Source organism: Helicoverpa armigera, chromosome 30, assembly GCF_030705265.1.
Source record: "Helicoverpa armigera isolate CAAS_96S chromosome 30, ASM3070526v1, whole genome shotgun sequence".
Taxonomy (NCBI): Eukaryota; Metazoa; Arthropoda; class Insecta; order Lepidoptera; family Noctuidae; genus Helicoverpa; species Helicoverpa armigera.
In genome coordinates this window covers 324,864-339,316 of record NC_087149.1, presented here as the reverse complement: position 1 = coordinate 339,316, position 14,453 = coordinate 324,864, and the positions used below count along the sequence as shown (strand labels likewise).

Sequence of the window (14,453 nt, the reverse complement as noted above, 5' to 3'; positions counted from 1 at the left end):
CACCTAGCTGCGTCATGTTCCTGGAGGGACACCAGCTCGCCACCGCTGCTGCTGATCATCAGGTAGCTATAGTGTACTGTAGAGTGTTGGCACCTAGCTGCGTCATGTTCCTGGAGGGACACCAGCTCGCCACCGCTGCTGCTGATCATCAGGTAGCTATAGTGTACTGTAGAGTGTTGGCACCTAGCTGCGTCATGTTCCTGGAGGGACACCAGCTCGCCACCGCTGCTGCTGATCATCAGGTAGCTATAGTGTACTGTAGAGTGTTGGCACCTAGCTGCGTCATGTTCCTGGAGGGACACCAGCTCGCCACCGCTGCTGCTGATCATCAGGTAGCTATAGTGTACTGTAGAGTGTTGGCACCTAGCTGCGTCATGTTCCTGGAGGGACACCAGCTCGCCACCGCTGCTGCTGATCATCAGGTAGCTATAGTGTACTGTAGAGTGTTGGCACCTAGCTGCGTCATGTTCCTGGAGGGACACCAGCTCGCCACCGCTGCTGCTGATCATCAGGTAGCTATAGTGTACTGTAGAGTGTTGGCACCTAGCTGCGTCATGTTCCTGGAGGGACACCAGCTCGCCACCGCTGCTGCTGATCATCAGGTAGCTATAGTGTACTGTAGAGTGTTGGCACCTAGCTGCGTCATGTTCCTGGAGGGACACCAGCTCGCCACCGCTGCTGCTGATCATCAGGTAGCTATAGTGTACTGTAGAGTGTTGGCACCTAGCTGCGTCATGTTCCTGGAGGGACACCAGCTCGCCACCGCTGCTGCTGATCATCAGGTAGCTATAGTGTACTGTAGAGTGTTGGCACCTAGCTGCGTCATGTTCCTGGAGGGACACCAGCTCGCCACCGCTGCTGCTGATCATCAGGTAGCTATAGTGTACTGTAGAGTGTTGGCACCTAGCTGCGTCATGTTCCTGGAGGGACACCAGCTCGCCACCGCTGCTGCTGATCATCAGGTAGCTATAGTGTACTGTAGAGTGTTGGCACCTAGCTGCGTCATGTTCCTGGAGGGACACCAGCTCGCCACCGCTGCTGCTGATCATCAGGTAGCTATAGTGTACTGTAGAGTGTTGGCACCTAGCTGCGTCATGTTCCTGGAGGGACACCAGCTCGCCACCGCTGCTGCTGATCATCAGGTAGCTATAGTGTACTGTAGAGTGTTGGCACCTAGCTGCGTCATGTTCCTGGAGGGACACCAGCTCGCCACCGCTGCTGCTGATCATCAGGTAGCTATAGTGTACTGTAGAGTGTTGGCACCTAGCTGCGTCATGTTCCTGGAGGGACACCAGCTCGCCACCGCTGCTGCTGATCATCAGGTAGCTATAGTGTACTGTAGAGTGTTGGCACCTAGCTGCGTCATGTTCCTGGAGGGACACCAGCTCGCCACCGCTGCTGCTGATCATCAGGTAGCTATAGTGTACTGTAGAGTGTTGGCACCTAGCTGCGTCATGTTCCTGGAGGGACACCAGCTCGCCACCGCTGCTGCTGATCATCAGGTAGCTATAGTGTACTGTAGAGTGTTGGCACCTAGCTGCGTCATGTTCCTGGAGGGACACCAGCTCGCCACCGCTGCTGCTGATCATCAGGTAGCTATAGTGTACTGTAGAGTGTTGGCACCTAGCTGCGTCATGTTCCTGGAGGGACACCAGCTCGCCACCGCTGCTGCTGATCATCAGGTAGCTATAGTGTACTGTAGAGTGTTGGCACCTAGCTGCGTCATGTTCCTGGAGGGACACCAGCTCGCCACCGCTGCTGCTGATCATCAGGTAGCTATAGTGTACTGTAGAGTGTTGGCACCTAGCTGCGTCATGTTCCTGGAGGGACACCAGCTCGCCACCGCTGCTGCTGATCATCAGGTAGCTATAGTGTACTGTAGAGTGTTGGCACCTAGCTGCGTCATGTTCCTGGAGGGACACCAGCTCGCCACCGCTGCTGCTGATCATCAGGTAGCTATAGTGTACTGTAGAGTGTTGGCACCTAGCTGCGTCATGTTCCTGGAGGGACACCAGCTCGCCACCGCTGCTGCTGATCATCAGGTAGCTATAGTGTACTGTAGAGTGTTGGCACCTAGCTGCGTCATGTTCCTGGAGGGACACCAGCTCGCCACCGCTGCTGCTGATCATCAGGTAGCTATAGTGTACTGTAGAGTGTTGGCACCTAGCTGCGTCATGTTCCTGGAGGGACACCAGCTCGCCACCGCTGCTGCTGATCATCAGGTAGCTATAGTGTACTGTAGAGTGTTGGCACCTAGCTGCGTCATGTTCCTGGAGGGACACCAGCTCGCCACCGCTGCTGCTGATCATCAGGTAGCTATAGTGTACTGTAGAGTGTTGGCACCTAGCTGCGTCATGTTCCTGGAGGGACACCAGCTCGCCACCGCTGCTGCTGATCATCAGGTAGCTATAGTGTACTGTAGAGTGTTGGCACCTAGCTGCGTCATGTTCCTGGAGGGACACCAGCTCGCCACCGCTGCTGCTGATCATCAGGTAGCTATAGTGTACTGTAGAGTGTTGGCACCTAGCTGCGTCATGTTCCTGGAGGGACACCAGCTCGCCACCGCTGCTGCTGATCATCAGGTAGCTATAGTGTACTGTAGAGTGTTGGCACCTAGCTGCGTCATGTTCCTGGAGGGACACCTGGCCCCGTGCTGGGCGCCGACTGGGCCCCGCCGGACACCAGCTCGCCACCGCTGCTGCTGATCATCAGGTAGCTATAGTGTACTGTAGAGTGTTGGCACCTAGCTGCGTCATGTTCCTGGAGGGACACCAGCTCGCCACCGCTGCTGCTGATCATCAGGTAGCTATAGTGTACTGTAGAGTGTTGGCACCTAGCTGCGTCATGTTCCTGGAGGGACACCAGCTCGCCACCGCTGCTGCTGATCATCAGGTAGCTATAGTGTACTGTAGAGTGTTGGCACCTAGCTGCGTCATGTTCCTGGAGGGACACCAGCTCGCCACCGCTGCTGCTGATCATCAGGTAGCTATAGTGTACTGTAGAGTGTTGGCACCTAGCTGCGTCATGTTCCTGGAGGGACACCAGCTCGCCACCGCTGCTGCTGATCATCAGGTAGCTATAGTGTACTGTAGAGTGTTGGCACCTAGCTGCGTCATGTTCCTGGAGGGACACCAGCTCGCCACCGCTGCTGCTGATCATCAGGTAGCTATAGTGTACTGTAGAGTGTTGGCACCTAGCTGCGTCATGTTCCTGGAGGGACACCAGCTCGCCACCGCTGCTGCTGATCATCAGGTAGCTATAGTGTACTGTAGAGTGTTGGCACCTAGCTGCGTCATGTTCCTGGAGGGACACCAGCTCGCCACCGCTGCTGCTGATCATCAGGTAGCTATAGTGTACTGTAGAGTGTTGGCACCTAGCTGCGTCATGTTCCTGGAGGGACACCAGCTCGCCACCGCTGCTGCTGATCATCAGGTAGCTATAGTGTACTGTAGAGTGTTGGCACCTAGCTGCGTCATGTTCCTGGAGGGACACCAGCTCGCCACCGCTGCTGCTGATCATCAGGTAGCTATAGTGTACTGTAGAGTGTTGGCACCTAGCTGCGTCATGTTCCTGGAGGGACACCAGCTCGCCACCGCTGCTGCTGATCATCAGGTAGCTATAGTGTACTGTAGAGTGTTGGCACCTAGCTGCGTCATGTTCCTGGAGGGACACCTGGGCCCCGTGCTGGGCGCCGACTGGCCCCCGCCGGACACCAGCTCGCCACCGCTGCTGCTGATCATCAGGTAGCTATAGTGTACTGTAGAGTGTTGGCACCTAGCTGCGTCATGTTCCTGGAGGGACACCAGCTCGCCACCGCTGCTGCTGATCATCAGGTAGCTATAGTGTACTGTAGAGTGTTGGCACCTAGCTGCGTCATGTTCCTGGAGGGACACCTGGGCCCCGTGCTGGGCGCCGACTGGGCCCCCGCCGGACACCAGCTCGCCACCGCTGCTGCTGATCATCAGGTAGCTATAGTGTACTGTAGAGTGTTGGCACCTAGCTGCGTCATGTTCCTGGAGGGACACCTGGGCCCGTGCTGGGCGCCGACTGGGCCCCCGCCGGACACCAGCTCGCCACCGCTGCTGCTGATCATCAGGTAGCTATAGTGTACTGTAGAGTGTTGGCACCTAGCTGCGTCATGTTCCTGGAGGGACACCAGCTCGCCACCGCTGCTGCTGATCATCAGGTAGCTATAGTGTACTGTAGAGTGTTGGCACCTAGCTGCGTCATGTTCCTGGAGGGACACCAGCTCGCCACCGCTGCTGCTGATCATCAGGTAGCTATAGTGTACTGTAGAGTGTTGGCACCTAGCTGCGTCATGTTCCTGGAGGGACACCAGCTCGCCACCGCTGCTGCTGATCATCAGGTAGCTATAGTGTACTGTAGAGTGTTGGCACCTAGCTGCGTCATGTTCCTGGAGGGACACCAGCTCGCCACCGCTGCTGCTGATCATCAGGTAGCTATAGTGTACTGTAGAGTGTTGGCACCTAGCTGCGTCATGTTCCTGGAGGGACACCAGCTCGCCACCGCTGCTGCTGATCATCAGGTAGCTATAGTGTACTGTAGAGTGTTGGCACCTAGCTGCGTCATGTTCCTGGAGGGACACCTGGGCCCCGTGCTGGGCGCCGACTGGGCCCCCGCCGGACACCAGCTCGCCACCGCTGCTGCTGATCATCAGGTAGCTATAGTGTACTGTAGAGTGTTGGCACCTAGCTGCGTCATGTTCCTGGAGGGACACCAGCTCGCCACCGCTGCTGCTGATCATCAGGTAGCTATAGTGTACTGTAGAGTGTTGGCACCTAGCTGCGTCATGTTCCTGGAGGGACACCAGCTCGCCACCGCTGCTGCTGATCATCAGGTAGCTATAGTGTACTGTAGAGTGTTGGCACCTAGCTGCGTCATGTTCCTGGAGGGACACCAGCTCGCCACCGCTGCTGCTGATCATCAGGTAGCTATAGTGTACTGTAGAGTGTTGGCACCTAGCTGCGTCATGTTCCTGGAGGGACACCAGCTCGCCACCGCTGCTGCTGATCATCAGGTAGCTATAGTGTACTGTAGAGTGTTGGCACCTAGCTGCGTCATGTTCCTGGAGGGACACCAGCTCGCCACCGCTGCTGCTGATCATCAGGTAGCTATAGTGTACTGTAGAGTGTTGGCACCTAGCTGCGTCATGTTCCTGGAGGGACACCAGCTCGCCACCGCTGCTGCTGATCATCAGGTAGCTATAGTGTACTGTAGAGTGTTGGCACCTAGCTGCGTCATGTTCCTGGAGGGACACCAGCTCGCCACCGCTGCTGCTGATCATCAGGTAGCTATAGTGTACTGTAGAGTGTTGGCACCTAGCTGCGTCATGTTCCTGGAGGGACACCAGCTCGCCACCGCTGCTGCTGATCATCAGGTAGCTATAGTGTACTGTAGAGTGTTGGCACCTAGCTGCGTCATGTTCCTGGAGGGACACCAGCTCGCCACCGCTGCTGCTGATCATCAGGTAGCTATAGTGTACTGTAGAGTGTTGGCACCTAGCTGCGTCATGTTCCTGGAGGGACACCAGCTCGCCACCGCTGCTGCTGATCATCAGGTAGCTATAGTGTACTGTAGAGTGTTGGCACCTAGCTGCGTCATGTTCCTGGAGGGACACCAGCTCGCCACCGCTGCTGCTGATCATCAGGTAGCTATAGTGTACTGTAGAGTGTTGGCACCTAGCTGCGTCATGTTCCTGGAGGGACACCAGCTCGCCACCGCTGCTGCTGATCATCAGGTAGCTATAGTGTACTGTAGAGTGTTGGCACCTAGCTGCGTCATGTTCCTGGAGGGACACCAGCTCGCCACCGCTGCTGCTGATCATCAGGTAGCTATAGTGTACTGTAGAGTGTTGGCACCTAGCTGCGTCATGTTCCTGGAGGGACACCAGCTCGCCACCGCTGCTGCTGATCATCAGGTAGCTATAGTGTACTGTAGAGTGTTGGCACCTAGCTGCGTCATGTTCCTGGAGGGACACCAGCTCGCCACCGCTGCTGCTGATCATCAGGTAGCTATAGTGTACTGTAGAGTGTTGGCACCTAGCTGCGTCATGTTCCTGGAGGGACACCAGCTCGCCACCGCTGCTGCTGATCATCAGGTAGCTATAGTGTACTGTAGAGTGTTGGCACCTAGCTGCGTCATGTTCCTGGAGGGACACCAGCTCGCCACCGCTGCTGCTGATCATCAGGTAGCTATAGTGTACTGTAGAGTGTTGGCACCTAGCTGCGTCATGTTCCTGGAGGGACACCAGCTCGCCACCGCTGCTGCTGATCATCAGGTAGCTATAGTGTACTGTAGAGTGTTGGCACCTAGCTGCGTCATGTTCCTGGAGGGACACCAGCTCGCCACCGCTGCTGCTGATCATCAGGTAGCTATAGTGTACTGTAGAGTGTTGGCACCTAGCTGCGTCATGTTCCTGGAGGGACACCAGCTCGCCACCGCTGCTGCTGATCATCAGGTAGCTATAGTGTACTGTAGAGTGTTGGCACCTAGCTGCGTCATGTTCCTGGAGGGACACCAGCTCGCCACCGCTGCTGCTGATCATCAGGTAGCTATAGTGTACTGTAGAGTGTTGGCACCTAGCTGCGTCATGTTCCTGGAGGGACACCAGCTCGCCACCGCTGCTGCTGATCATCAGGTAGCTATAGTGTACTGTAGAGTGTTGGCACCTAGCTGCGTCATGTTCCTGGAGGGACACCAGCTCGCCACCGCTGCTGCTGATCATCAGGTAGCTATAGTGTACTGTAGAGTGTTGGCACCTAGCTGCGTCATGTTCCTGGAGGGACACCAGCTCGCCACCGCTGCTGCTGATCATCAGGTAGCTATAGTGTACTGTAGAGTGTTGGCACCTAGCTGCGTCATGTTCCTGGAGGGACACCAGCTCGCCACCGCTGCTGCTGATCATCAGGTAGCTATAGTGTACTGTAGAGTGTTGGCACCTAGCTGCGTCATGTTCCTGGAGGGACACCAGCTCGCCACCGCTGCTGCTGATCATCAGGTAGCTATAGTGTACTGTAGAGTGTTGGCACCTAGCTGCGTCATGTTCCTGGAGGGACACCAGCTCGCCACCGCTGCTGCTGATCATCAGGTAGCTATAGTGTACTGTAGAGTGTTGGCACCTAGCTGCGTCATGTTCCTGGAGGGACACCAGCTCGCCACCGCTGCTGCTGATCATCAGGTAGCTATAGTGTACTGTAGAGTGTTGGCACCTAGCTGCGTCATGTTCCTGGAGGGACACCAGCTCGCCACCGCTGCTGCTGATCATCAGGTAGCTATAGTGTACTGTAGAGTGTTGGCACCTAGCTGCGTCATGTTCCTGGAGGGACACCAGCTCGCCACCGCTGCTGCTGATCATCAGGTAGCTATAGTGTACTGTAGAGTGTTGGCACCTAGCTGCGTCATGTTCCTGGAGGGACACCAGCTCGCCACCGCTGCTGCTGATCATCAGGTAGCTATAGTGTACTGTAGAGTGTTGGCACCTAGCTGCGTCATGTTCCTGGAGGGACACCAGCTCGCCACCGCTGCTGCTGATCATCAGGTAGCTATAGTGTACTGTAGAGTGTTGGCACCTAGCTGCGTCATGTTCCTGGAGGGACACCAGCTCGCCACCGCTGCTGCTGATCATCAGGTAGCTATAGTGTACTGTAGAGTGTTGGCACCTAGCTGCGTCATGTTCCTGGAGGGACACCAGCTCGCCACCGCTGCTGCTGATCATCAGGTAGCTATAGTGTACTGTAGAGTGTTGGCACCTAGCTGCGTCATGTTCCTGGAGGGACACCAGCTCGCCACCGCTGCTGCTGATCATCAGGTAGCTATAGTGTACTGTAGAGTGTTGGCACCTAGCTGCGTCATGTTCCTGGAGGGACACCTGGCCCCGTGCTGGGCGCCGACTGGGCCCCGCCGGACACCAGCTCGCCACCGCTGCTGCTGATCATCAGGTAGCTATAGTGTACTGTAGAGTGTTGGCACCTAGCTGCGTCATGTTCCTGGAGGGACACCAGCTCGCCACCGCTGCTGCTGATCATCAGGTAGCTATAGTGTACTGTAGAGTGTTGGCACCTAGCTGCGTCATGTTCCTGGAGGGACACCAGCTCGCCACCGCTGCTGCTGATCATCAGGTAGCTATAGTGTACTGTAGAGTGTTGGCACCTAGCTGCGTCATGTTCCTGGAGGGACACCAGCTCGCCACCGCTGCTGCTGATCATCAGGTAGCTATAGTGTACTGTAGAGTGTTGGCACCTAGCTGCGTCATGTTCCTGGAGGGACACCAGCTCGCCACCGCTGCTGCTGATCATCAGGTAGCTATAGTGTACTGTAGAGTGTTGGCACCTAGCTGCGTCATGTTCCTGGAGGGACACCAGCTCGCCACCGCTGCTGCTGATCATCAGGTAGCTATAGTGTACTGTAGAGTGTTGGCACCTAGCTGCGTCATGTTCCTGGAGGGACACCAGCTCGCCACCGCTGCTGCTGATCATCAGGTAGCTATAGTGTACTGTAGAGTGTTGGCACCTAGCTGCGTCATGTTCCTGGAGGGACACCAGCTCGCCACCGCTGCTGCTGATCATCAGGTAGCTATAGTGTACTGTAGAGTGTTGGCACCTAGCTGCGTCATGTTCCTGGAGGGACACCAGCTCGCCACCGCTGCTGCTGATCATCAGGTAGCTATAGTGTACTGTAGAGTGTTGGCACCTAGCTGCGTCATGTTCCTGGAGGGACACCAGCTCGCCACCGCTGCTGCTGATCATCAGGTAGCTATAGTGTACTGTAGAGTGTTGGCACCTAGCTGCGTCATGTTCCTGGAGGGACACCAGCTCGCCACCGCTGCTGCTGATCATCAGGTAGCTATAGTGTACTGTAGAGTGTTGGCACCTAGCTGCGTCATGTTCCTGGAGGGACACCAGCTCGCCACCGCTGCTGCTGATCATCAGGTAGCTATAGTGTACTGTAGAGTGTTGGCACCTAGCTGCGTCATGTTCCTGGAGGGACACCAGCTCGCCACCGCTGCTGCTGATCATCAGGTAGCTATAGTGTACTGTAGAGTGTTGGCACCTAGCTGCGTCATGTTCCTGGAGGGACACCAGCTCGCCACCGCTGCTGCTGATCATCAGGTAGCTATAGTGTACTGTAGAGTGTTGGCACCTAGCTGCGTCATGTTCCTGGAGGGACACCAGCTCGCCACCGCTGCTGCTGATCATCAGGTAGCTATAGTGTACTGTAGAGTGTTGGCACCTAGCTGCGTCATGTTCCTGGAGGGACACCAGCTCGCCACCGCTGCTGCTGATCATCAGGTAGCTATAGTGTACTGTAGAGTGTTGGCACCTAGCTGCGTCATGTTCCTGGAGGGACACCAGCTCGCCACCGCTGCTGCTGATCATCAGGTAGCTATAGTGTACTGTAGAGTGTTGGCACCTAGCTGCGTCATGTTCCTGGAGGGACACCAGCTCGCCACCGCTGCTGCTGATCATCAGGTAGCTATAGTGTACTGTAGAGTGTTGGCACCTAGCTGCGTCATGTTCCTGGAGGGACACCAGCTCGCCACCGCTGCTGCTGATCATCAGGTAGCTATAGTGTACTGTAGAGTGTTGGCACCTAGCTGCGTCATGTTCCTGGAGGGACACCAGCTCGCCACCGCTGCTGCTGATCATCAGGTAGCTATAGTGTACTGTAGAGTGTTGGCACCTAGCTGCGTCATGTTCCTGGAGGGACACCAGCTCGCCACCGCTGCTGCTGATCATCAGGTAGCTATAGTGTACTGTAGAGTGTTGGCACCTAGCTGCGTCATGTTCCTGGAGGGACACCAGCTCGCCACCGCTGCTGCTGATCATCAGGTAGCTATAGTGTACTGTAGAGTGTTGGCACCTAGCTGCGTCATGTTCCTGGAGGGACACCAGCTCGCCACCGCTGCTGCTGATCATCAGGTAGCTATAGTGTACTGTAGAGTGTTGGCACCTAGCTGCGTCATGTTCCTGGAGGGACACCAGCTCGCCACCGCTGCTGCTGATCATCAGGTAGCTATAGTGTACTGTAGAGTGTTGGCACCTAGCTGCGTCATGTTCCTGGAGGGACACCAGCTCGCCACCGCTGCTGCTGATCATCAGGTAGCTATAGTGTACTGTAGAGTGTTGGCACCTAGCTGCGTCATGTTCCTGGAGGGACACCAGCTCGCCACCGCTGCTGCTGATCATCAGATACATAGAAATTTGTCCATCATCCCCCCAGCCTTTTCCCAACTATGTTGGGGTCGGTTTCAAGTCTAACCGGATTCAGCTGAGTATAGTTATCGGCACGGATAATAAGTTCTCGGCGGAAGAGTGAGGATCGCTTTGCGCACTGTACACATGTCATCATCATCCTTGCCGATGATTATATCAGTGTGCCACAAGGAGCGACTGCCTATCCGACCTCTTCAACCCAGTCTGACAATATTATACGAGTGATATGAATAGATATCGTGTATTGCCCACTGCTGGGGTAATTTAGAGTAATTTGGTAATGGCTGTGGGTAATTATTTTGCTAAACTGTATTTTAAATCAGATTCATGTTTTCAGACAAAAATCTGGGATCTAAGACGTCGATCAGCGCTGTATACCATTCCTTCACACACACATTTATTGAGCGGTAAGTATATACATGTATCCCGTCCCGTAGGAACTACTGTCCGTACCGGGATAAAATATAGCCTATGTTTCTCGGGAAGAGTGTAGCGCCCCAACAGTGAAAGAATATTTCAAATCAGTTCAGTTGTTTTACAAAAAAACTAATAGCTTAAAAATCTAAAAAAAAACATGCTAGTCATGTATTGTCATCAGAACTCAGAGCGTGTGCAAAATTTCATCCTAATCGAAGACCGGGAAGTGGGTCACATTAAGATTCCAAAATTTTCTTACATACATAGTTACAAGTGAAGCTAATATAAGCATCATCATCCTCCGAGCTTTTTTCCCAACTATGTTAGGGTCGGCTTCCAGTCTAACCGGATTCAGCTGAGTACCAGTGTGCCACAAGGAGCGACTGCCTATCTGACCTCCTCAACCCAGTTACCCGGGCAACCCAATACCCCTTGGTTACACTGGTGTCAGACTTACTGGCTACTGACTACCCGTAACGACTGCCAAGGATGTTCAATGACAGCCGGAACCTACAGTTTAACGTGCCATCCGAGACATAGTCATTGGTGTCTCAGAAAGCTAATAGAAGTAGTAAGTGAAGCTAATATAAGCGTGTTAATAAATATAAATATTTCTTACAGATGTTCGATACCAGAAGAGTCACGGTCATTTCTTACTAACTTCATCTTATGATAAGACAGCTAAGATCTGGTCCAACCCCGCCTGGCATCCGCTTAGAACGCTCTCCGGACATGATAATAAGGTAAATAATATACTTACTTATTTATATATGAAAAATACTTTTAAAGTTAGCACTATCTGGTATTATTTGGTATTTAATGAGAACTTGCAAATTATTTTTTATCGAGGCACTTACATTAACTTAATTTTATCCCTGAAATATATTTGGGCTAAAATGAAATAGGTAGCAATTAGGTAATAAGTCTTGGTTAAAAAAACTCAATACTTTTGCGCAATTTCTTCTCACTGGATTAAGTTGCTTATGATATCAAAATAGCTGTCACCTTTAAAAAATCATTATTTCCAAAACTACGAGGGTAGCAATTAGGTAGCAACTAATAGTAACAAATAGCAACTAGGTGGCGACTATCTATATTTATTTCGAATGATAAAACGGGAAATGGCAGCCTTTGTTACGCTGAAATTACATAGATTTTCTCATTCCAAAATATGCACATTATAAAGACTTAAATTGTTTTGTTTCAGGTGATGAGCGCAGATATATCGTATGATAATAAGTACATAGCGACGTGTTCTTACGATAGAACGTTCAAACTTTGGGCGCCCGATCTAGCCTAAATTATAAATAATTATAATTGTTGATTTATATAAAAATAATAGTGTCAATGGTACACCTAACTTTACTCTGTGGTGTTTTTGGTCTATGGATCTCTGGTTCTAGTTTTAAGTTGTCTATGATTTGAAATATAGTTCGTTCCAAGTCAAATAAGAAAACACGCTGTTTTATTTCGTTTTAATAGGTTATGGGCCCAGAATTTATGGCCTTTAGGGTTTTAGCTAGTTATCGCGAGTTTATAAGTTGTCAAGTAACTAGTTTAATAATAAATCGCAGTTGGATAATTAGATTAGCTAGCCTAGGCGGGTCTTCTTTTAGTTTGCAGCGATTCTAAAGATGGCGACAAACTATATCATAAATGTGCCGAAATTAAGAGGACGAGAAAATTACAGTGAATGGGTATTTGCAGCGGAAAACTTTTTGATCCTAGAAGGTATGATGAAATGCATCAAACCAGGAGCAGATGTGAAAGAGTTTGCCGAGGATGATGCAAAAACAAAAGCCAAGCTGATTCTCACGATTGACTCTTCATTGTATGTGCACATTAAAAATGTTTCTACTACCAAGGAATTATGGGAGAAACTAAGGGCTTTATTTGACGATTCCGGTTTTACAAGAAGAATAAGCTTACTAAGAACTTTAATTTCTATAAGACTCGAAAATTGTGGTTCCATGATTGCTTATGTGACACAAATTATAGAAACAGGGCAAAAGTTGTGCAATACAGGATTCAATTTGAACGACGAGTGGATTGGTTCATTGCTATTAGCGGGGCTGCCTGAAAAATATGCCCCCATGATAATGGCCATAGAACATTCGGGTATTCAGATTACAACGGACGCCATAAAAAGTAAGTTGCTTGATATGGAATCAGGAAACGGAACGAATGAAGAATCGAATGGCGCTTTGGCCAGTGGTTATAAAGGTTGGCAACATTCATCGGCCAGGAAGTCTATGGTTAGCAAAACTAATAATGCAAATCATGGCGGCCATCATGGATCGATATTGTCAACAAAGCCGAAGAAAGAAATTAAATGTTATCGATGTAAACAAATAGGCCACTTCAAATCGCAATGTACGGCCGAAATTTCGAATAACAAAGGAAATGAACGTAAACAAACAAACGCGTTCAGTGCGGTCTTTCTAAGCGGAAACTTTAATAACCAAGACTGGTATGTCGATTCGGGAGCGAGTGTGCACTTGACGCCAAATAAACAATGGCTTTCGAACATTTCTTACGAAAAAGAAGGTCAGACGATTTTGATAGCCGACAAAACAAAAGTGCCGATTGCGTGTACCGGAGATATACAGATTTCTACAATAGTTAATGATTGCAGTTTTGATGTAGACATAAAAGATGTGTTTTGTGTACCGAAATTGACGACCAACTTGCTATCTGTTAGCCAATTAATTAACAAAGGTAATAATGTTGTATTTACTTCAAACTCCTGTGAAATATACAATCAGAAAGGTACATTAGTTGCTCACGCGTTGTTACAAAATGGAGTTTACAAGCTTCAACTTCAGGAGAATATGTCTGCAGCAGCAATCATATCTGGTGAGCTCTGGCATCGCAGGTTAGGACATGTTAATAGTGAATGTCTTAATAAAATGCAGAATGCAGTCGATGGTTTAACTTTGAAGGAGAAAGTTGATATCTCAAAGTCTACCTGTTCCGTGTGCTGTGAAGGAAAACAAACGAGATTACCTTTTAGTCATACCGCAAAAGGAGTACAGAGGTGTTGAATATTATTCACACAGATATTTGTGGACCTATGGAGTGCGAGTCTATTGGAGGTTCTAAATATTTTATTTTATTTGTCGACGATTACAGTAGAATGACAGCTATTTATTTTCTGAAAAACAAGAATGATGCATTGAAAAGTTTTAAGGAATATAAAGTGTTAGTTGAAAATCAGACAAATAAAAAGATAAAAATTATAAGAAGCGATAATGGAAGAGAGTTCTGCAATGCTGAGTTTAATGATTACTTAAAGCAAAAGGGAATAGTTCATCAAACAACTTGTCCATACACGCCTGAACAGAATGGTCTGTGTGAACGTATGAACAGAACCCTAGTCGAGAAAGCTAGGTGCATGCTCTTTGATGCACAGTTAAGCAAGAAGTTCTGGGCTGAAGCTACAAACACAGCAGTATATTTGCACAATCGCACAGCTTCATTGGTACTGCAAGGAAAAACACCTTATGAACTATGGCATAGTGTTAAGCCAAATGTAAATCATCTGAGAGTTTTTGGCAGCACCGTGATGGTACACATTGCCAAAGAAAAAAGAAAGAAATGGGACAAAAAGGCAAGACAGTGTATTTTAGTGGGCTATGCAGATAGTAGCAAAGGCTACAGAGTATATGATATAATGAAGAATGAAGTTATAACTACAAGAGATGTGATAGTTGTCGAAAAAGAAAAGAACACTATAGTTACAGTTACAGAAACGGAAGCTGTTACAGAAAAGGAAGGTGTAAATGAAACTATAGTTGACAGAGA

At 50.7% G+C, this 14,453-nt stretch overlaps 1 protein-coding gene across 1 annotated transcript; it reads left to right on the top strand.

Moving 5' to 3' along the window:
* The first annotated feature begins 4,510 nt into the window (after positions 1-4,510).
* LOC135119174 (U4/U6 small nuclear ribonucleoprotein Prp4-like) lies at positions 4,511-13,936 on the top strand. The gene is made up of 4 exons (XM_064043095.1): positions 4,511-4,678; positions 10,570-10,639; positions 11,271-11,392; positions 11,857-13,936. Exons 1-4 carry the CDS (start codon positions 4,589-4,591, stop codon positions 11,947-11,949), a joined length of 375 nt encoding a protein of 124 aa, XP_063899165.1. The 5' UTR covers positions 4,511-4,588; the 3' UTR covers positions 11,950-13,936.
* The last annotated feature ends 517 nt before the right edge of the window (positions 13,937-14,453 follow it).

Excerpts from the sequence above, each read along its gene's own strand:
- LOC135119174 (XM_064043095.1), top strand. The coding sequence starts at position 4,589 with ATGTTCCTGGAGGGACACCTGGGCCCCGTGCTGGGCGCCGACTGGGCC. Across the intron at positions 4,679-10,569 it reads CCGCTGCTGCTGATCATCAG|ACAAAAATCTGGGATCTAAG; the intron begins GTAGCTATAGTG and ends TCATGTTTTCAG. Across the intron at positions 11,393-11,856 it reads TCTCCGGACATGATAATAAG|GTGATGAGCGCAGATATATC; the intron begins GTAAATAATATA and ends GTTTTGTTTCAG.